General features: G+C 41.3%; 1 protein-coding gene across 2 annotated transcripts in view; it reads right to left on the reverse strand.

Moving 5' to 3' along the window:
* The window catches only part of PKHD1 (PKHD1 ciliary IPT domain containing fibrocystin/polyductin), a 484,027-nt gene that overhangs the window by 396,742 nt on the left and 64,803 nt on the right, over positions 1-22,482 (reverse strand). For both annotated transcript variants that reach the window (XM_047795623.1, XM_047795624.1), the window contains 7 exons: positions 17,942-18,072; positions 16,206-16,341; positions 11,967-12,162; positions 11,197-11,264; positions 7,891-9,483; positions 5,460-5,603; positions 924-1,143 (listed from right to left, as the gene is read on the reverse strand). In XM_047795623.1, the coding sequence (XP_047651579.1) occupies positions 924-1,143; positions 5,460-5,603; positions 7,891-9,483; positions 11,197-11,264; positions 11,967-12,162; positions 16,206-16,341; positions 17,942-18,072 (2,488 nt within the window). The remainder of the gene's footprint in view (positions 1-923; positions 1,144-5,459; positions 5,604-7,890; positions 9,484-11,196; positions 11,265-11,966; positions 12,163-16,205; positions 16,342-17,941; positions 18,073-22,482) is intronic.

The following is a 22,482-nucleotide window of genomic DNA, read 5'->3' on the forward strand; positions in this document are numbered from 1 at the left end:
AACCCCGAAGAGCCCACTCTTCCTCTAACTAAACCCAAATCCCTGGTGGCAAATGCACACCAAACACCGGCTGTCTCACGACATCAAAAATCCAACTGCTGTGAACAGGGCTGGTTCTCACTTTCACTCTGGATGACCTGTCTTGTTTTGTTTTGTGTTTTAATGGGGAAATGGGCCTTCTTTAAATAACCAGATGTCACCACTCTCTCTAGATAAGGAATAAAGAAGGACACAGGGCCACCTTCAGCACTGAACTATCACCCTTCACAGAAAAGGAGATGCTTTCAGAAATGAAGAGCACGCAGAGTGACTGGCATGGCCACCCTTTTTAAAAAAACCTGTTTAGAAAAGGGGATTCTACCTGGGAGGTTGTGGTATTTATGAGTGTGTGTGTGTGTGTGTGTGTGTGTGTGTTAAATTCAAAAAAATCCTTATAAGCTCATGGCTTCTAAATCCTAGCTCTACGGTCTTTCCTCCATGCCTGCCCCCTTTTTTTGAATAAACATCGTACAATCTGCTGGATTTCTCCCTGACTTTTTTTTTTTTCCCTCATATTTGTGAATCTGTTTGGAAAGAAAAGAAAAGGGAAGAGGGGAAGAGCCTTCTGTTTTTCATAATGTCTAATCTTTCTCCCCATTGGCATTCACCAGATGTTGCTTTGGATCGGAAGATAAATATTAAAATCTAAGCAAGAACAAAGCGGGCTGTTTACTGGGCAGATTTTTCAGATGTTCTCTTGAACACTTGAAAAGACGGGAGGTGCTTTGATATGCAGGCTGGCTGGAATCCACAATGGAAGGGTCCCTCTGACCAGAGCCTTGGCCCTGGGGCTGTGTCCACCCAGCCTGGCATTTCTGATAATTCTATCAATCCACCAGCCCTGCATCTGTGAGGAAGGTCAGAGAGGGAGAGGAAGGTGTTACCTGATGAGAAGGCCTGAGAGCGAAGGAAAGACTGACTCTGTCTGATGATCTTGGACAAAGAGGCATCTGGAACTCTCTCCACACATGTAGAAGTAAGGCCATGATTCGGGCAGCCTTTCTGTCCCCACAGTGACCGTCAAATCGCACTGCACGTAGCTGCTGCTGGAGGCCACACAGTCCTCCTCCTCTAGCCTCAGGCCACACAGGAAAGCCAAGGACACTGCAAGGAATGGTCACCACTGGGTTAGGTAATAACCACAGAAAGAAGTGAAGTCCTGACAGGGTTCCATAAGCCAAGTCCATGTGCCATCCCTTGACCAAGAGGAAAATAAAGTTACTCTTTGACTCTTCTTGAAAAATGTATTATGGGTGTTCCCATCATGGCTCAGCGGTAAAGAACCCTAGTACCCATGAGGATGAGGGTTCAATCCCTGGCCTCGCTCCATGGGTTAAGAATCTGGCATTGCCATGAGCTGCGGTGTAGTTTGCAGAGGCGGCTCAGATCTGGCGTTGCTGTGGCTGTGGTGCAGGCCAGCAGTTACAGCTCCGATTAGACCCCTAGCCTGGGAAATTCCATATGCTGTGGGTCCAGCTGTTACAGAAAAAAAAAAAGGAAAAAAAAAGTATAAAGCATTTATAATACATACAGAAGAATATGTCATGTCTTTATAAAATATGAATCATCAGGATCAGAAAAACTCATGTGAATGCAAGAGAAAGGTCAGCCAACAAGAGGTCTAATACAGTTGAGACATTCTCAAATCTGTGTGCTGTTTGCTAAGTCTCCCCTCTCCCTCCCTCTCCCTCCTTATTCTCAGACACAACCACTTGCATTTTTGAAATAGTTTTCTCACATGGGTTTGTATTCAAATAGGAGACTGTTGAGTTTTACTTCTTTTTGAACTTTATAAAATAGAATATATGGCATGATATTCTTGGACTTGCTTTCTTCACTCAATATTACATTTTTGAGACTTAGCCATATTACCATTCACAACAGTTGTTCAAACATTTGCTCTGCTCTTCCATACTACATTGTGTGAAAGTACTACAATATATTTACCTATTTACAATATATTACCTTTTCAATAGGCACCTGCCTACACCACAGCCACAGCAATAGCAATGTCAGATCCAAGCCATGTCTGCAACCTGCACCACAGCTCATGGCAACACCGGATCCTTGACCCACTGAGCGAGGCCAGGAATCAAACCCACATCCCCATGGGTGCTAGTCAGATTTGTTTCCACTGAGCCATGATGGGAACTCCTATGGGAATCTCTTGATAAACACAAGTTCTCCATTCTCATATAGTTATGGCTATTAACATTTTATAAAGAAGAAAAGCAAGGATTGGAAGCCCTTTGACCCTGAGGTCATGAGACACAACATAAAAAGCATCAGCAGGGCAGACTGGCAATAATCTTTAACAAGAAGATGAGCAAGTCTCTATTAGGTGAGATGGTTGAGGAGTGGCTCTGCCTGAAAACACTAATAAAATAGAAAAGAAAAATTGTCTCTAGCCTTCTACCTCTGCACCTAGTGTGTTTGTGTAGGTGAGTGGCACATGTTATCAAGGACTGTGGGCTTGAACCTGACGCCTGTCTACATCCCAGGGCTGCTACGAGGAGTGAGTGAGAAAAGTATGTGAGAGGGTTTCCATTATTCTCTCCTAAACTAATAGTACTGCTGTTGCTAGTACATCCCAAAGCACCTGCACACAGTAGGTTCTCGGTGACTGCATTCCTAAAGAGTTACAGCAATTAAAATACCTGGCAAGTAAGACTCTCAAATGGATAGGAGAAACAGGAGAACCTTCCAGTTAGTAAGCCCTAGGGCAAATCAAAACAGGCTTACCACCTATAAAATAATGAACTCATTATGGGTGGTTAGGTGGATGCAAATTGGCAAGGTGGATTATGAAAAGCGCCCAGCGCTGGGGATCAGAATCCATGCATTTTCCTCAAGGTTCTGCCACGAAATAGCCATGTGACCTTAATCACTTTAGCTTTTCATGCCTCGTGGAAAAGTCAGAGTTTCCATGAAGAAGTCATGTGGGATAATTCAAGAAATAAGTGCAGGAAACCAAAAGATCAAAGATCTTGCTGATTTTAAACAGAGTATTCATTTCACTGACAAGATGCTGTAGCAACTCATCATATGAAAAAATAAAATTCCTCTTTTGTTAGAAGTACAGTTTGGGGGAAAGCAAAGATAAGTGACACCAAAGGCAGCAAAAGGACTTTTTGAGAGATCCCGCTTTTCCTAGATTTTATTGTCGTAGAATTGATTTCAATATGATATTAGTTTCAAGTATATAGCACATATATTTACAGATTATACTCCAGAATTTCAGAAGAGAAATGCCAAAATGTTTATTTGTTGGAAAGTTTCTGACTCATTAGTTCCCAAGAATTTGCATTTCTAACAAATTCCCAGGGGCTGCTGCTGTTACTGTTCCAGTAATAAAAATATTTTTTATAATTCTCAAGAATAATACTGAGAACCACTGGGTTGGAAGGACCAAAATTATTCAGCTTTCCCAAGGGCTGCCAGTTGATTAAGGTTGAAAAAAGTCGAGCAGGGAGTGTTAATGAGGTAAAAGGGGAGATTTTTCTGAGAAGGGCATTTGTGAAACTTGCAGGGGTTGCAAAGCCCCTGGTGAGAAATCTTTTAAAATATAATAGATTCTTAACGAAATCAGTACTATTCAATCCTATCTGAAAGCAGGGGAATTATGAGAATTTTCTTCAATTTCTGAGACACACCCCTTTGACAATCTGATGTGCATCATAAATCTACTTTCTAGGAAAAAAGTGCAGGAGTTCCCGCTGTGGTGCCAAATCTGACTGCAGCAGCTTGGGTCGCTTCGAAGGCATGGGTTTGATCTCAAGCCCAACACAGTGGGTTAAAGGATCTGGTGTTACCACACCTGTGGCATAGGTTGTGTCTGTGGCTCAGATTCAACCCCCAGGCCGGGAACTTCCATGTGCCGTGAGTGTGGCCGTAAATTTTTTTTTTTTTTAAATGCACAATCATATACTCAAAAAGTTTTATCCAGTTTCAGGGGTTCAATTTCCATCCTGAATCTTAAGAAACCAGTGGAGTTAGATTTAACCAGTTCCTCTTCATCTTTAGACACTGTACTTAAAAGTCTTTTAAAAGACTTGTTTTTCAATAAAAGAGGAAAATAAGTCAAATTATTCATTTCCCTAGAGTAAATGAGTGGCCCTTGCACAATCAGTGAGTGTTTGCTGTCACCTAGTGGCAATGGTAAGAGTTACAGCTTCCCACTCGTTTTCCTCTTTAAAAATTAAGGAACTTTGAAGAAGTCTTTTTCTAAATATAATCAAATCTTTAAAAATATAAAAATTTATATTATTCCTCTACTATGAGTTATAAAGCTTTCAATAACACAATTTATCTGACTCTGAAATGTAATTGGTTTTTATTTTGTACTTCTAGTTTAAACTAAATGTCTTAAAATAACACCAAAAGGTTTCCAAAGTTGATTAATTTAAGCAGTGTCCACATGAAACCCCAAGGGGAAAAAAAAAAACTGTAGCAGTATTTTTTAAATACCAGGACTTAGAAATGGGGAGTCTTGACTATGTTTCTACCATTTCCCAATTCCCTTATTTATTCTTTCATCAAATATTAATTTTGCACATACCCTAAGCCAGGACAGTTTTATGCACAGAAGTTAGAACAGAAAATGAAACAGCCATCTTAAACTTAAATTTTCTACTTCAGCCCAAGTTTCCTACTGTGGAATCTTAAGTGGAAGATATTTCTATAATGTTCTGCTTATATATATGATGACAATAGGAAACTTAATTTCTAGTATTTTGAAAGGGATTGTCCCCCCCCCACCTCGGCTCCTCTTTCTAGTCTAAGACAATCCAATAAATTGCCATCACAGCAGTATTATCCATCATGGAATTTTTGTCCAAGCTTAGGTGAAGTGATACTTTTATCACTGTAAATCGCTCACCCACATTCACGTTGCAGACGTAAATTAGGACTAGAATTTAAAGCATTATACAGAAATATGTGTACAAATGGTTTTTACATGCACAGGTACAAGATCTATGACTATACAAACCAGATAATCACCTGGCTTAGCTTGTCCTATCGTGATAACGGCAATTTCATGCCCTGAGACTTTTTTTTTCTGAAGCTCAGTGGGTAATTATCACATGTTGTGAGCCCCATCATGGAACTATTGGAGCTTTGCACCTTCCATTCTAAACCCTCCACCCCACAAAGACAGGGCTTCCCATGCCACAATTTACATGATGGTTACAAAGCTTAAAGCAGCGAGAGACCGTGACATTTCACTGAGTAAGGGCTCAGGTAATTACCTGGACATTACAGACTCAGAGGATAATGTTAACGTTGGCCTTTTTTCCTATTAGAACACGGAGGAAAATTAAGGATCAATACAGCATTAATTACCCCCCAAAATGGAGTTAACCAAAAAAGATCATGTTCATATACACTCTTTAAAAAATGAATCCGGCATTTTTACTGACCATCCAGGGGCGGAACCAAACAGCTGAAGGCAGACACTGTCGTGTTAGCCAAGACTTGGCAGGAAGCACCGCACAGGGCAGCTGAGATGTTCCCGGGGGAAAATCCTGCTCCAAACACATGCACAAGCCTTCCACCCAGACAGCCTTTAAAGACAAAATGACAAGTTCACGACTCTAGAGGCAAATCTTTCTTTACTCAAAACTCAAACCCATGCCCCCTTGCTGCCTGCTATTTTTTTCTTTTTAATTCCCTCCAGAGTCCACACAGTTGGCCTTGGATCCTGGTTTCCTCAATTTCTTTTCACTCATCTCTGAAGCCTGGAGACCCTGTTCTGTCAAATTCCAACCATATTCAACAACCTATTAAAAATGTAACAACTTGTATGCAGAAAAGTAATGCTTATTTATAGTTCTTAAACATTTTATCCAGAAGAGTATAAAATGAAAGTAAAACAGCCCACAACTACTTTTTCTACTCCCCAGAAGTAGCCACATAGAGTTTCTTGTGACTCCTTCTAGAATTTTCGATCATCCTATATATATATATATATATATTATTTTACATTTCAAAGTTTTTTATATGATTCACAATGTTGTGCCAATTTTCTACAAAGTTTTTATTTAGAAGTAGAGATAAACATCATTCCAAGTCTGTATGTATAGATCTAGCTCATCATTTTAATTGCCACTTAGAATTCCACTATGTAATTTGCCATAATTTATTGAGCAATTTTTCTATTGATTGAAATTGCCATACTTTCTCTTTTGCTATCATTAATGAGGCTGCAGTGAACTAGACACTTATATGAGTACAACTGGGGAAGTTCCTTAGATGTGGAATCAGTGGGTCAAAGGGAAAGTAAATTTTTAGTGCAAATCTCTCTCCAAAATAATAGTGCCCTGGTTTACATGCCTACCTACCATGTAGGAAGAGAGCCTGTCTGATGGGTAAAATTTTAACAGTTCTTAACAGACAACACATTTTGCTTCAGTCTGAGAACCAATAAAGGAAAACATCGGCTAAGATCTCAGATGTGCAGAGATCTCTGGTCCACACTGAGAGAGAGGTCCAGCTTCTGCCTGCACATCAAGGCCAGGTGGCACTTACACAGCCACCTGACACTTTTTCTGCTTGGGTGCATTTCATACCCCTGCTTTCTTACCATAAACATCATGAAATCTGAGGGATAGAAAAGGGAGATGTGGGGAGCACCCAGCCCAAAACCTTTTAGCAAATAAGGAAGCTGAGGCTTAAAAAAGTTCCCCAGCTTGGAGTCCCAGTGGAAATGAATCTGACTAGCATCCATGAGGATGCAGGTTTGATCCCTGGCCTCGCTCAGTGGGTTAAGGATCTGGCGTTGCCGTGAGCTGTGGTGTAGATCACAGATGTGGCTCAGATCCCACGTGGCTGTGGCTGTGGTGTAGGCCAACGACTACAGCTCCAATTGGACCCCTAGACTGGGAACTTCCATATGCCATGGGTATGGTCCTAAAAAGACAAGACAAAAATAATAATAATAATAATAGTAACAACAATAATAAAAAGTCCCCAGCTGGAGGTCCCTTGTGGCTCAGTGGGTTAAGGACCCAGCATTTTCACTGCTCCAGCTCGGGTTGCTGTTGTGGTACAGGTTCGATCCCCGGCCTAGGAACTTCTGCATTTCATGGGCATGGCCACCAAAAAAAAAGGAAAAAATCCCCCAGTTAAGACAGAGACAGACTCAGGACCAAACCCCAATCCCCACAGCATCCCACCCCGCTGAGGCTGGGCACACTGTTCTAAGAAGTATCTGGGTTCAGACTTCCTCAGTCTCAGATCCTGCTCCCATAATTTCCTCTAAACTTTCTGCATCACAATCATGTGTGAGCTTCTCAAGTGTAGTAAGACATGAAGGGAACAGAAACCCAAACCATCATCAGAAGAAAACAAGGCAAATGGTTGTATATCTCAAAGGGGAGAAAGTTCAACCAATGCAATCACACTGTGCAACCGGCCTGATCTTGGTGGAGTCTGAATTAGTCTGTGAAATAGTACAAAATGATAAAAATTAATCATATTTAATAAGTTTAAAATCATTCAAATTGGCATGTAGGTCTAAAAATAGACGAAGGCATTTATGCTCTACTTGATCAAATTATAAGCTCTTACAAATGGCCTTATTTCATTTAAAACGCAAATTAAAGCAGCTTAATGCATCAAATTAAAATACAATCAAACACTTAGAGAATAAGCACAATCTCCTGGATGAAAAACAAAGCCTCAGAAATGGAGCAGGACAAAGTGTGAGGAAGAAACTCGGGCTGTCAGAGGCCAGCGGGCTTCTCTTGCCTTCTCTCCTTCAGGTGCATCTCCTGCCCCTTAGGGTAGTGACAGTAGCTGTTAACCCTCTGACAAAATGAGAGCTCTCTCTGCCTTCCCTGCTTGACTTACCAAAGTTCTCAGTCACTGCTGTAATGGTCACTCTGGACACGAACACCAGGTCTGATGAGGCCCAGCCTCTGGAGTAGTCATAACCTCGGACTTGGTACTGCCCAGCGGGAAGAGGCGGGGCCAGGCACTGGAGAACCGTATGGTTGCCAGAAACTCCCACACAGGGGGACACCCCGATAAAAATGTCAACGTTCGAAGCGTCTGAGATCCGGGCTACCGATAAGGTTAAGGTATCATCAGTCTGAGAAAGAGAGATTAGTTCGGGGGTGAAGGCGTGGCTGTAGTGTATGACGCCCACCTGGTATGAAAGACCATCTACCTCCAGGTCCAGAGCAACAGAGCCGCTCCCTGCAGGCACAGAGCACTGGATGAGCTCAGAGCTGAGGTTCAGGGTCAGGCAGGCCTGCCCGCCAACAGAGACTAGGGTGGTGTTCCGTGCCCTCAGGGCTGTGCCCTCCATGGTCAAGAGGCCTCCACCATGCAGGCTGAAATTCTTGGGGAAATAATGAAACACTTGAGGCAAAATGTCAAAGTGTCTGGAAATGTTACCGGAACAAGCATACCCATATCTCGCATGAAAAATGGACAGGGAGTGTGGTCCTGGGGTCAAGTCACTTATCCAGCAGGCTGTGTGGCTTGTATTAAAGAAAGTTACAGTGCAAAGCAGGAGATCATCCACCAACACCACTGGCGCTTCAGCTGTGATGCCTAACCTCTGACCCCTAATCAGCACTGTGGTCAGAGACCCACTGATATTCACGGTCCAGGCGTCCAGGACAGGGGTTGTCTCTTCACACAGGGAGAGGGTGCAGTTCCCCAGACACTCGCTAGGTAGCCCGTTAACCAGGACGGTGACGTTCAGGGTGAAGGAGGCGCCAGGTAAGGGGTCATCTGACAGGGTGATCTGGCAGAGGATGGTCTGGTCCCCTAAACTCAAAATCACACAGGAGTAAGGACCCGAAAGGTCAACCTGAACGGATCTCCGGCTGGAGCTGAAAGCTGAGCCGATCACCGTGAGAACAGTGCCTCCACAAGTAGACCCGTGTGTTGGGGAAAGGGCTGTTATCCGAGGTGTCACCACAAATTTCTGGGACCCCGCAGGCAGGTCAGCAAACCCCATCTGCCTCTGCCGCACTTGGAGAGGATAGGTGCCTGCCTCCAAACTGCCAAGAGGAAAGGTGCATGCAGACAGGCTGGCGTTGCCCTCGAGAAGCTGGGGCTCCAGATCGCAGCTCAAGCCTCCCAGGAGGATCACAGAGTCGGAGAGGTTATGTCCCTCCACGTAGAGCCTCAGGCTGTGATGCGTCATTTCCCCTCGTGTGGCAGTGACCACTGGTGTTGCCGCCTCTTCATATGTGAAGGTGAAGCCCCCCGCCACCAGGCTAGGCGGAGCTTGGTGCGGGGAGGGCTCACCGCCAGCCCAGACCTCCACATGGGCTGGGGCACCAGGTGGCAGGGGCGCCGGCGGGGTCTCACACCAGATGCTCCTCTCTGTTGAGTTCACGACCTCACAGGACCGGTTGCCCACTAGCACCCGAACCAAAGCTGAATTCGGGCTGAACCCTCTTCCTGAGATGCTGAGGATGGTGCCACCTAAAGCATGAATGTTGAGAACAAAACTTACAGGCTGTTATTTCAGAACTAGGAACTCATAGCACCCGTGTGAGCCCCAGCACGACAAAGGGGAAGGTCGCGTGTTCCTGCAATGATTTCATCTCATCCCATCAGTGTTAATTGTGTGATTATTTTGTCAGGAGTCAGATGGGCTGAAATTCACATGATAGCAAGACAATATACATTGTCATAAAAGAAGAATTTTTATAACATTTAAGACAAACTTTTCAAGTACATGTACTTGAAAGATCCTAGAAACTTCCACTTCTATAAACTTGGACGCTAATGAAAAATCAAATTCCTTAAAGTGTTCTTGTCACCTGCTGTATTATCTTACATGTTAGTCTATATTATTCTATATATTAAGATGTAGAAAGAGTATATGTATATTCATCTATACGTACATACAACTTATATATTAATGAAAAATCAAATTCTTTAGTCTTCTTATCATCTGTCGTATTATCTATCCTGCTATTCCCACATTATTCTATAGATTATTATGTAGTGTGTGTGTATATATATAGTTCTATATATAGTTAGCCTACACACTGATGAAAAATCAGATTTGTTGATGTCTTCTACTTAACGTCTATATTATTCTATATAATATTACAATATTCCATATATTATGTAGTCGTATGTGTTTTGTAGGGGACATATCCAGAGCCACTGAAACATGGACATATGCTCATAATGTCACTGCTGTATTTATAGGTCTTGTCTTGCTTTCTAGTTGAAAGACAATCAGATCCCACCTTCAGGACAGGGATGGGAACAACACACCCCTCGTCATTACCAAATCACTGGCAGAGCCAAGCAGCTTTAAAAAGGATTACGCACAGGGAATTATGTCCAGTCACTTGTGATAGAACATGATGGAGACTAATGTGAGAAAAAGAGTGTGTGTGTGTGTGTGTGTGTGTGTGTGTGAATGACTGGGTCACTTTGCTATATAGTAGAAACTGACAGTACACTGCAAATCAACTAGAATGGAAAAAATTTTTTTAATTCTTTTTAGAAAAGGATTAGACTATGCTTGAAAAGAATAATGTACTATTTCATACACTATCACAATGATGATCGCATGGAAATATGTAGCTTTCCTTTTTTTTCTGAAAATGAATGTTTTTTCTAGATTTCTCCTTGTGTCTGGTCCTTATATCTCCCATATTGGCATTTGTGTTTCTGGCTATGTCCACTTTTTCATCTACCTCCCCATAAAGTGTGAGGACATCAAAGAGTCATTCTTCTTCCCCTTGCACATGCAGTATTAGGAAGCTTTTCCCTGGTTTTCTACTGTTTTTTTTTTTAATCAAAATATAGTTGATCTACAAGATTGTGTTAGTTTTAGGTGTACAGAAAAGTGAGTCAGTTATATGTGCTCAAGATGCGCCACTTTTTAGATGTTTCAGACTCCTTCCACTAGAAAAAAAAAAAAAAAACAAGAAAAAGAAAACCAGGCACATATCCTTCTAATAAAAATTCTTTCATTTCCTGAACTTACTGGGTTAAGGAATCCTGAGTTTTCCCACCCTCCAAAGTACACCACTCAGTTCCCAGGCCAGGGGAGAGCATCCCTCCCTGTAGCCCCACCTCTGGGCTCACCAGTTAACTAATCCAGGAACAAACTTAACATCCAAGGAGTAGACTTGCAGAATATATGCTAATGGTCACATCAGAGCCACTCACCCAGAAGGGACCCACAGCAAGGCTGGATGCTGAAGACTTCTGTGAGGTACTGGATGTGCAGGTCCACCCTGCAGAGAATGGGGAGGGGGTCCTGAAATAACTGAGAGTCAGAAAAAGAGATAAGAAGGCACAAGACAGCAGGGAAGCATGTACTGGGGAGAGGAGAAGAGAGAAGGGGGCTGATGGAGAGCAGGCATGAAGGGCACCATCAACCAGAGAAGAGGGGAAATGGTGGAGAAGAAATGCTCTGTGGGACATTCTCCTGTGTCGGGAAAGCATGAAGACAACAATGTCGTAGAGTTTAGCTACTTTCTGGATTGAAGCATAGGAACTTTCAGAGGAATACTGGGCAGGGGGGCTTCAGGGCAGAGAAGACTGAGCACAGCTCGTGTGGTAAAGGAAGCCTTTTATTCACAGCTCAAGACACAATGTTATTAGAGGTCTTAGTTGAATCACAAACTCTTATTAAGCAGACTCATCTCACATAGAGATGTCCCCTCCACCCTAGCCCAGCCAAGAGACATGACATCTCTGTTCCAGAAAGTTCTCCTTTCCCCAATTCATAAGCCAAAAACTTCCCCTGGACTGGTCTTGGGAGGAAACTGTCCTGTAGGGTCCCTAAAACTTGTTCAGCTGTTATGATTCTCAAATGTTTATCCCTTAACTTCAAAAGAGGAGGGAAATAGAGAACTAAAGCAAAACCAGAATTGGTCGACTGAATCACTAGACCGTTAAACAGACCCAGAATCAACAGCAAGACTCCACCTCACCCCTGTGCGCCAATGCAGACCCCGTTGATGGAGACTGAGATTCCGTGGAGCCCAGTGGGCAGCGGGGGCAGCACCACCTCCAGGCCCCAAGCCGTCCACGTAAGAACCTGAGCCTGGGTGTCCCCAATGTGGACTTCAGCATCCAGATCCGTGTAGTTGACTGGGAGCACCATTCCAATGGAAAGCGTCTCACCTCCTGTGTTGAGAAGAACCCATCAGTCCCTGTGAAGTGGATTTGTGGCCTCAACAGCCTCCTATTCAAGTCTGAGACTTTCTTTAGTATGAAACATCTGGCCATCCCTGTCCAGAATATTCTAAATAAGAGTTTTAATGCCAACCTATTTTTTTCATGAAACTTCTAACTCTTTTCATGGAGCTCCAGCCTATAACCTCAAGGGCATAGAAAACAAAATTGTCAAGATGGTTGTATTCAAGAGGTACTTACTTACCTCCATGAAAAGACAAACCAAGAAGTCATTTAGAAGACAGATGCTGGGCTTCATCACCAGCAAACGGCACCCTATGTCCTCTGTTTTCAGCCTCCACATTTCTGAAGATAAAAGCCTAAAGCTCTGTCTTCAGTGTGCACCAAGCCTCATATCAATTTTTTAAAGTGTTCAGCACAGAGACTTTTCATGCACGTTATCCCATTCAACCCTCACACTCTTCTGATAACATATGCAAAGCAGTTAGCAGGACTGGAATTTTGCTGTTAAGGAAACTCAGGCTCAGTAGCCTAGGTCTCAGACCTGCTTAATAGAAATGGGAAGGCCTGAGCCCAGTTCTGTGTCTCCATATCGTTTTAGCTGATTAGCAACTCTACTAAAATGCCATGTATACCACGGACACTTTAACTCAATTCATTTTACCTCAAATATTTATTGAGTATCAAGAGCACGATGACACAAAGGACACAAAACAAGTTAAACACAGACCCTGCCCTCAGAAACCCCCTTGAAGACAGCAAAATAGGTGCCAAAAAAGCCTCAGAACAAGACAAGCCATAAAGATGCAGAAATTAAGCAGTGGGGTTGTTCAAATTAGAGCAACAGTCTGAATATCCAAAAAAAGGCCCTGTGGGCAAGATGGTGCTTGAAATTCAATTTGATGGATAAGTCCCAAGAGGAAGTGAGAGAGACTACAGGATTTACAAGCTGCTTCTAAAAACATCGCTTTACCCAAAACCTTGCCTTTTGTAGCAATTTCTCATTTAATCCCCCAATGGCTTGGAGAGAAGAACAAAGAATTGGGTGACTTTCTGGAAGACCAGATACATGTGGATCCAAGTAAGGATTCTTTGGGAATAGGCCAAGTTGAAGGTGATTCACCTGAAGATGAAGAAACTCAGTCCCAAGGGGTCTCTACTTAATTCAATGGAGGGAAAGAGTAGAGAACTAAAACAAAGAGGAGGAAGAGGTGGAGACCTCCAAAGATTACTAAGCAAGGAAAGGATATGCCTCAAGCTATTCTTCCAGACCATAAGATCAACTCCCGAGAGCCAGAAATCAAGCTTGCAACAGCAGGAGTTGAAATAAATAGACTTAACTTCTCCTGTGTCTCAGTCCATCCACAAAGACACAGCTTGGGCTAAAGCATCTCTACAGCTCCTTTAGCCAAGCATGTTTGAGAACTACGACAGAGCTGGCATCTCTGGGATGGCACAACCAATTAGAGGAAGTGGCTTGGAAAATAAAAGTCAACGAGGGATTGTGGCACATTGAATGTGACTCTACATTCAAGCCCTTGCTTTGCTATTTAACTACCTTGTGACCTTGGGCAACACATTCTGGGCTCTCAAAGCCATGGAGTTTCATCTGTAAGAAGGGAGCAAAGCCCATCCCATTTGGTTTGTAATAAGGATAAACTTAGATGTCCTAGGACAGCCTCTGGTATAGTACTGCCCTCAAAGGCCTCAAAGAACTTCATTTTCTTCTTTGTTTCACATCTTCCTTACTTCTTCCTCTCTTCCCAACCTCCTTTCTACTGTGAAGTCTGAAGCTTCCATAAAATATGAAGATTTCAGGGTTGACCAAAGCAAAGAGATGGCCACAAAGTGGCCTTAGCCCAGAATGAGCTTTATATGGGTGGTGATTTGTCCATGGGTGGGGAAATCTCCCAGCAGGAGATCTTCTGGGGGCATCAATCTGAGATCACCACCCAGACGAGGAGGAAAGCAAGGGAACTCCTAGGGAAGGGGGAGACGAGAGAGGAGCTTATGTGTCTCTTACATAATGAGTCACTCAGCATCCCAGTGGGTAGTTTCTGTGTCACAGGGTGGCCGTGACTTTGAGTCCTTTAGAGCTCACCCCCCAGGCTGGTCTTATCTGTAGCTATCAGATGTTAAATGCAGTTTTGCAGGGTGTGTAGAGCAATCAGGCTCTAAAGGTTAAACATCTGCTTATCTGTGCTCTATGTAAAACAGCTGGGCGTGTAAGAAGTTGAACTTGGCATTAATGGACTTTTCAGCTAATAGATCCCAGCATGCCCTAAAGAAGGAAACAACATGGCGCCAATGTGCAGCGATCCTCTTTGGCTCATTTATACAACACTCAGTATCTGTCTGAACGATGGATTTCACTTCAACAGAGCCTTTATAGAGTGCTTGCTCTGTGTTAGTTCCTGGGCTAGGTACTTTTACCTACTTTATCTTCATTTTTCCTAATCACCTTGAGAGAACTGTTTCTACATAACAAGTGATGAAACTAAAGTTAAAGGAAGTTAAGTATCTTGCACAAGGAGAGGCTGAGTTGGGAGTTCTTCAGATCTGGTGCTGAGAGCAAAAGCCACACTAAAGGTCCCGCACATTAAATTCTTCCTCCTCCATCCTCTGCCCCTCCTTCTCTTTCTTTGATTTCACCTCTACTTTATTGTCATCATCAGCATCAATATCTCCTGGATGAAGCCATGTAGCCCTCCAACTTTCAAAAGAGACTTTCCCAGTAGGGCTCTACTCATTGTGGATTTTATAACATGTTCTTCTTTATTCTGCCTGTAGAAAGATCTCAATGCAAGTGTAAATTCTGCAAATAATGTATCGTGTTGTATACATCAATAACATGAACTCCTTGGGCTCTTGGTCAATTGTCAAGCTAATCCTAGATGCCTTTGAGGCACTGATGCAAGGTATTTATTCTTTTCATTATAGGTGGGAAATTTTATTAAAAGCCAAAATCACTGAAATCTGAATAGAACACGGCACTCCCCCCTCCCTTTTCTACTTTGTTGGGAAGAATCTATACCACTAAGGAATTTTACACACTTTGGTCGCCTCAGGCAGCAAATTCTTCTTCTGCACTATCTGAGCTGAATAATATTGAGAAGCTAAAGGACACCTCCCTTTATTTATATACTCCTGAGCAATGGAAAATGAAAACAGTACCAGAAAAAAATGAGTCCAGGGTGTTTCTTTAGGAAATTTTAATGGCCTTAAATAATAAGCCCTTGGATACAGCTGCCATAAACTCTGTCACCTGGCATCCAGTTAACTAGAACAGTGTGTTACCTGCTACTTCTCCAAATCTATATGATGTGACATGATGATAAATTGCCATAATTCCATCCTGTCATAGCACCCAAATCATTAAAGAAAGATTAAATCATTTCATAAGATTAAATCATTTCATGCAGTTGGATGCTGAAGAACTCACCATATGTATATATCCAGGAACAAGAATTCCTAGTTAATAAGAGGATCTTTTTCTCTTAATCATATCAAATAACAGCTACAATACAGTCTGCTGCCCAAAATGCTATTTTACAGTAATCTATGAGTGGTTAAGTGTTTAGAATCTGCAACCAGACTGCTTGAGTTCAAATTTCCGCTCCGGTACTTACTACAGGTAACATCTTAGACAAGTTACTTCTTCTCACTATTCCTTAGTTTCCTAACCTGTAAACTGAGGCTAATAATTCTATAAATTAATGACAAGGATTATATTACATGTCCTGCTATTATTGGCACATAGTAGGAACACAATAAATATTTATTGAATTGTTACCTCTGAATTCCTATGGCATATTCATGATAGAAATGATCCCAATTTTACAGAGAGAAAAATAGAGGTAAGGAGATTTAGTCAGTGATGGCAAAGATGAGAAAAATCAGTCTCCAGGTTTTCAAAAAAATAATTTCCATCCAAAATATAAGACAATCTTTGATAAAATTAATAGGCTATTGTTTACCTTTTTATAGGATCAATGATCTAAAATAAAAAGATGCTGCAGTATCATGCATTTTACCTGCTATGTTGCTCCTGTTTCTGCTCAGAGACACGATTACTGGATTTAAAGAGGAGACATATGTAAATGCCATGGGAAGAACCACAGAATGGTCCCCTCTGATCACAGTCACATTCACAATAGGTCCATCATTCCCCTGAAAATTTAATGTTTAAAATCAAAACTCTGTAAATGAGACTGACTTGAGCAAAGTCCATACAGAATTCGTTTTTAAAATTTTTTCTTAAAGAATATATTTGCTGCTTTCAACTCTCTCTCTCTCACTCACACATACACATGCACAGCAACAAGAGCTTAGAATAGGCAAGTGCAGCATCCAACAGGTTAAAGAGCAAATAAGAATGACTTGCAATTAACACACCAGTTGGTTTTGCATAAGCATGGCAAATTCAAATAAACATTTATATCTAGCTAAACTAACCATCGAGTGTGAGAGTACTTTCAAACACTGAAGGACTCAGAAAATTTCCCTCCCACATTTTCTTCCTTGAGATATTTCTTAAGCCTATGGTCTCATAAAATAAACAATAACAAAAAAAGAGAAAGAAAGTCCAAGAAACAGTGGATTTACTCAAGAGAGCAGGCAAGAGAAACAGTAGGAATAAACCTGTGGAATAAACCTATAAAACACCAAGTTAGAGTGAGGTGGGAGAATAGAGAGCTTCAAAAAGGTGGGGGAGGGGGAACAACTGATATAATGAAATTTTTAAGACAGAAGATTTTTATTATAAAAAAGACATGTTAATAAAAATTAGAAACTCTAAGAAAAAAACAAACTACAAAAAATACTTATTGCCTTTATATATCTGTACTATTATTATTGGTCCATAGTAAGTATATGGTAAATATAAGAACTAAGAAATTTTGGAAATTACCTAAATGTCCAATAAAAGGAAATAAACAAATTACAACACAAACATATACTAGAACTGCATGCAGTTTATACATAAAAGCTAACATTTCATAATACTTGAATAACTGGATGAGATAAAAATATGTCATCAGAGGTCAAAGGTTGTTCTCAACACTTTCTTCTTCCAGAGATCTTAATCGTTCAGCAGACAGCCTTCTTTGGGGGTCAAGGATGTGCTAGGAATGTTGATGGCTCTGAAGTGAACATCAAATAGGAAGTTCAAGCTCAGCTGTGGCATGGCTCTCACCCACAGCACCAGGGAGAGGCCTGTACCCAAACCTCTCATGCCACCTATGAGACAGCACCAATGGAAGAGGGATGGGAAAGCCAAAGGACTTGTTTCTCAGGGAAAGGGGAAGCAGTAGGGACTAACCAGGAAGCTATTTCATAAGGACCAGACATTCTAGAAGATTCCAAGTTCCACCAGTCCCTTCCATGCCAGAAAAAAAAAAATTGCCAATGAAAACTAAGTTATCTGTTTGCTTGAGAAAGAAGTGAGATTACATGTTTTGCAAACCAACACTCAGAATGTGCATTAGATAAATATATTTATTCTGTGGCATGAATACTCACTAAGAGTGTGGACTAGCACTGCCTGGTCATTTTCTTTTAAAAGAACTTCACTGATGCAAAATACAAGCCCCATTGGTGGAGTCAGCTTCCCATTTCATGGCAGAAATGCTTCCATGTAAGCAAGCCCTCATTATGAAAAGGTCTTGTAGGTTAACTTAGTTCTAAGAAATGATTTCTTGAGAACCTTATACTACATGTTAATAATGGTCATACACCCAGACAGAAGGAGATGCCAAAGGATTCCACTTACCAGGGGTGGAACCTTGCATTGAATTCTTTGTGAATTGCTTGTGGTGACATTGATGGTACAAGACTGGGATCCAAATAACACCAGGCTAACATCTTCCAAACTAGAGCCTTGAATGGTGGCCCAGAACCCTCCTGTAAAAAAAGCAGCATTTTCAGAGGAGACACACAGCCATACAGGCAGACAAGAATGAATTATCCCACAAGAGAGATAAAATGAAGTAAAACCATGAAACTCCTTAGTCAAAACATAAGACATATTTGCAGCAATATGGATTATTATCATACTAAGTTTATTTCACTTAGAAAGAGAAAGACAAATACCATATGATATCACTTACATGTGGAATCTAAAATATAGCACAAGTCAACATAACTATGAAAAAAAACAGACTCACAAACATAGAGAACAGACTTGTGGTTGCCAAGAGGGAGGGGAGTTGGGAGAGGGAAGGATTGGGAGTTTGGGATTAGCAAATGCAAACTATTATATATAGAATGAATAATCAACAAGGTCCTATTGTGTAGCACAGTATCCTATGCTACACACATTTCCTGTGATGACAATGTCCTGTGATAAACCATAATGGACAAGAATGTGCAAAAGAATGTATATGTGTGTATACACATATATGTATAACTGAATCACTTTGCTATATATCACAAATTAACAGCATTCTGAATCAACTATACTTCAATAAAAAATTTTTTAAAAAACATTGAAAAAACACAAGCTATGCTTAAGCTGCAGGAAAAGACTGAAGTTAAGTATATAAACTACTAAATAAGATGGGAGATACAGTGACTAGAGGGCAGAGAGATAGAGTACCCTAGAGATATTTAAGAATAAAACATACAGCTATACCACTGTCATAAAACAGGGAAGTAAAGTAGATGGAGTCTGAAAACTTTTTCTGCTCTAGATATTTAAATATCATTTCTACTATTCTATAAAACTTAATTTTCTCTGAGAAACCAGCATAAGAGAGCAAGTATAAGATGGTACAAAGAGTAGGGGACCCAGAATCAGGGTCATAGTCCACTCTGCCACTTAGAGCAGACCATTGGCACTACTGTCCCTGAGATCACAGGTCCTCACCTCCTTCATCTTTAAATGACAGCCTGAGCTCTTAGAGCTTTGTGATCCTGGTTACCATGATGATGTAGAAGAGACTGATGGCATCGCCCAATGCCATCAGGATTTCTCTACCGACCACTGAGAGGCAACCATAGAAACCCCCATCTCCTCACCAAGGATATCAGTAAGGGGAGAGAGAGGTGGTACCCATCACACAGATATCATGGCCCACATCCCACTTGGAAGAGCACCCCCAATCCAGCTGACAGACAGGAAGCCCCCTTCTTGCTGATGAGGGCCATGATTCTGATCTGCCATATCTCCAGAAGGGGATATAAGAGAGGCAATAAGGCCACCAGAGACACATACCCTTTGAGAGTGGGGAGAGGGTGAAGAAGCAAGGTTATCATCCCCACATGTGTCAAGGTGAGAAAGGGAACATGTACAACTTCATGAAAACTCTTCAGGAGGCATGTGACTGAGTGAACAATTACCCTGAAGTTAAATGGATAAACATGCCCTGAAGATTCCAGGTAAGACTACAATAGACCTCAAAGGCAAAGAGTAACAATGAAAAGGAGTAAACTTACAAGAGCAACATAAAAGATACAATAGCTGGAAACATTTTGACAAGAAAAAAATCAAGAATATGAAGAACTTTAAAGAAAGATTTGAAATGCTGCTGAGGAGCCTAACAGATGGATTAAACTTAAGAAAAAAACTAAAGTAAATGTACAGAAAGATTGACCATCATAAGGCGGCATACCTTTCTAAGTTAAACCAAAAATATCAATTATTTGTTATTTAAATTAGGAAAGCTAGTTTTAAAATTCAATGAAACACAAATGATAATGGCCAGAAAACAAAATTTTAAAATTAAAGGGGTCTTCCACCAGACATTGAAGTATCTTATACAACAACTATAACTGCAGAGATCAGGATGATGGAGTAGAAGGATGCCAGGTCTCCCCCGACCCATGAACACATCAAAAGGACAAAAATACATGCATGGGGAACAACTCTTGCTGAAAACAACCTGGAAGCTGGCAGAAAGGCTCTTCTACAACCAAGGCTGTAAGAAAGATCTGCACAAAAGGAAAGAAAGAGAAGCAATCAGGTCAGGACCTGCACCCCAGCAGGGGACACAGAAGAAAAGGGGATATCACAGGGTCAGGGACCCTCCGTGGGGAGTCCAGGGTTCAAGCTACATACTGGGCACCACAGGTCCAGGGTTTGACACCAGGATGATGAGTCTCCTTAACTGGTTTGAAAACCACTGGGACTTACAGGAGCACTGTACAAAAGCAAGACTTCACCTGTGCAGGAGGCATGTGTACTCTTGTTTTCTCTCAAAAAGCAAGGTGGAGGCAGCATATTAAAAACTGCCTGCAGCTCCGACCATCTTTCCCTGATGGCCCCAGCACATTCCCCAGGCAACAAAGGGACCCCCACTGCAGCCCCTCTTGCTCCAGCTCTGCTTGCCAGTGGAGCAGAGATGCCCTTGCCCTCAAGGAGAGGGCATTAACTTGTGGGGGGTGGGGACCAGAGCGAGTTCAGACCCATCCCTGCCCCTGAGCAAAGACAGGGCAGCCATTGCTGGAAGGCACATAGAAACTACATAAAATTAAAAGGCTATAAATAAAAATTTTACATTTCACTGCATAAAGATTAAAAATATTTATGAGTTCACAAAAATAGTAAGCAAAGAGACAAATGAAAACATTTTTAAAAATGAACATCCTTAATATATAAAAAGCCCTTAAAATCAGAAGAAAGGATAATAACTCAATTGCAAAAGTGGGCTAAGGAGATGATTAGAGAGTTCATTGAAAAGAAAATGCAACACCTCTTAAACACATGAAAAGATATTCCATTTTGCTCTTAAAATAAATACAAATTAAAACTACAACAAAATGTTCTATGTCTTCTATAAGATTTGCAAATATCAGAAAGTTTGATAACACCCAGTGTTAGTAAGAAGTGATAAACAGATACTCATAAATATTGCTGCATAGATAATAAATGACACAACAGCTAAAGAGAATATTTCTGTATTTTCAAAATTTTAAGTGTGTATAAACTTCTGACCCAGCAATTGCACTTCTAAAAAATTATTCACACATATTCATACCTCACATACAAAAGAATGAAGTTAAACTCTGGGGTTGAATTGTGTCCCCATCAAAATTCATATGACGAAGTCTTCGCCACCAGTACTTTTGAATGTGAACTTATTTGGGAATAGGGTCACTGCAGATATAATGAGCTAAGATAAGATGAGGTCATACTGGAATAGGTTAGGTCCTTAATTCAATTATGACTAGTGTCTTTATAATAAGGGGAAATTTGGACACAAAAGACACAGGGAGAACACAATGTGAAGATAAAGGCAGAGTTCAGTGTGATGCTTCTACAACCTAAGGAAGGTCAAAGATTGCCAACAGACTGCCAGACTCTTGGGAAGAGGCATGAAACAGATCCTTCTTCCCTGGCTGGTTCAAAAGGAATCACCTCCACTGATACCCTCATCCAGACTTCTAGCCTCCAGAACTGTAAGACAATAAATTTCTATTATTTAAGCCATCTAGTTACTGGTACCTGGTTAAGCAGCCCAAGAAAACTAATACAAACCCTGACCTCACACCATATATAAAAATTAGCTCACAATGAATTATATACCTAAATGCAAGAACAAAACTATAAAACCCTTAGAAGAAAATATAGACATAATTCTGGTGACATTGGATTGGGCAATTGTTTCTTAGCTATGACACCAAGGCACAAGCAACAACAATAGTAAAAAAAGATAAATATATATATATATATATATTTCTAAGAGATATTGCCCTAGACCAATCCAACATCCTCTCCCCTGGATGGCTTCAGTGGCCTCCATCTTTGCCTTCCTACAGAATATCCTCACAGAGCAGCCTAAGTCAGATCACAACACTTTTTCACTTAAAGTCATCCCATGGCACCCACCTCACTCAGAATTAAGGCCAACATCCTTCCATAGCCTCTAAAGCCAAATGATTAGCTTTCAGTTATCTTCTACCACTCCCTTCATTCAATTTATTCCAACCACAGCAACCTCCTTGGTAGTCTTGGAACAAGCTGAGTTCCTTCTGACTTAAGACTTTACCATTTTATATTCCCTCTGCCTAGAATCCCCTCCAGGGAGAGTTGCTCAGGACTCATCCCTTCACTTCATCTATGTCTCCCTCCTCTGGTGCCATTCACATCATTTCTCCAATGCCAATGACCATCTAATAGCAACCACCACTCAAGCTGATATTCACCCCCTGATAGATTTTTCTCATACACATTTACCACTTCCTCCATGACAGCAGGGAATTGGTTTCAATTTACTGTATCTTCAACATTCATAGGACTGGCACATAGTAAGAGCTAAATAAATTACTGTCATTATTGTTGATTTTAATAAGTAAAAGTTGGATATCCAGTGA

The sequence above is a fragment of the Phacochoerus africanus genome, chromosome 9, assembly GCF_016906955.1.
Source record: "Phacochoerus africanus isolate WHEZ1 chromosome 9, ROS_Pafr_v1, whole genome shotgun sequence".
In the NCBI taxonomy this organism is placed as follows: Eukaryota; Metazoa; Chordata; class Mammalia; order Artiodactyla; family Suidae; genus Phacochoerus; species Phacochoerus africanus.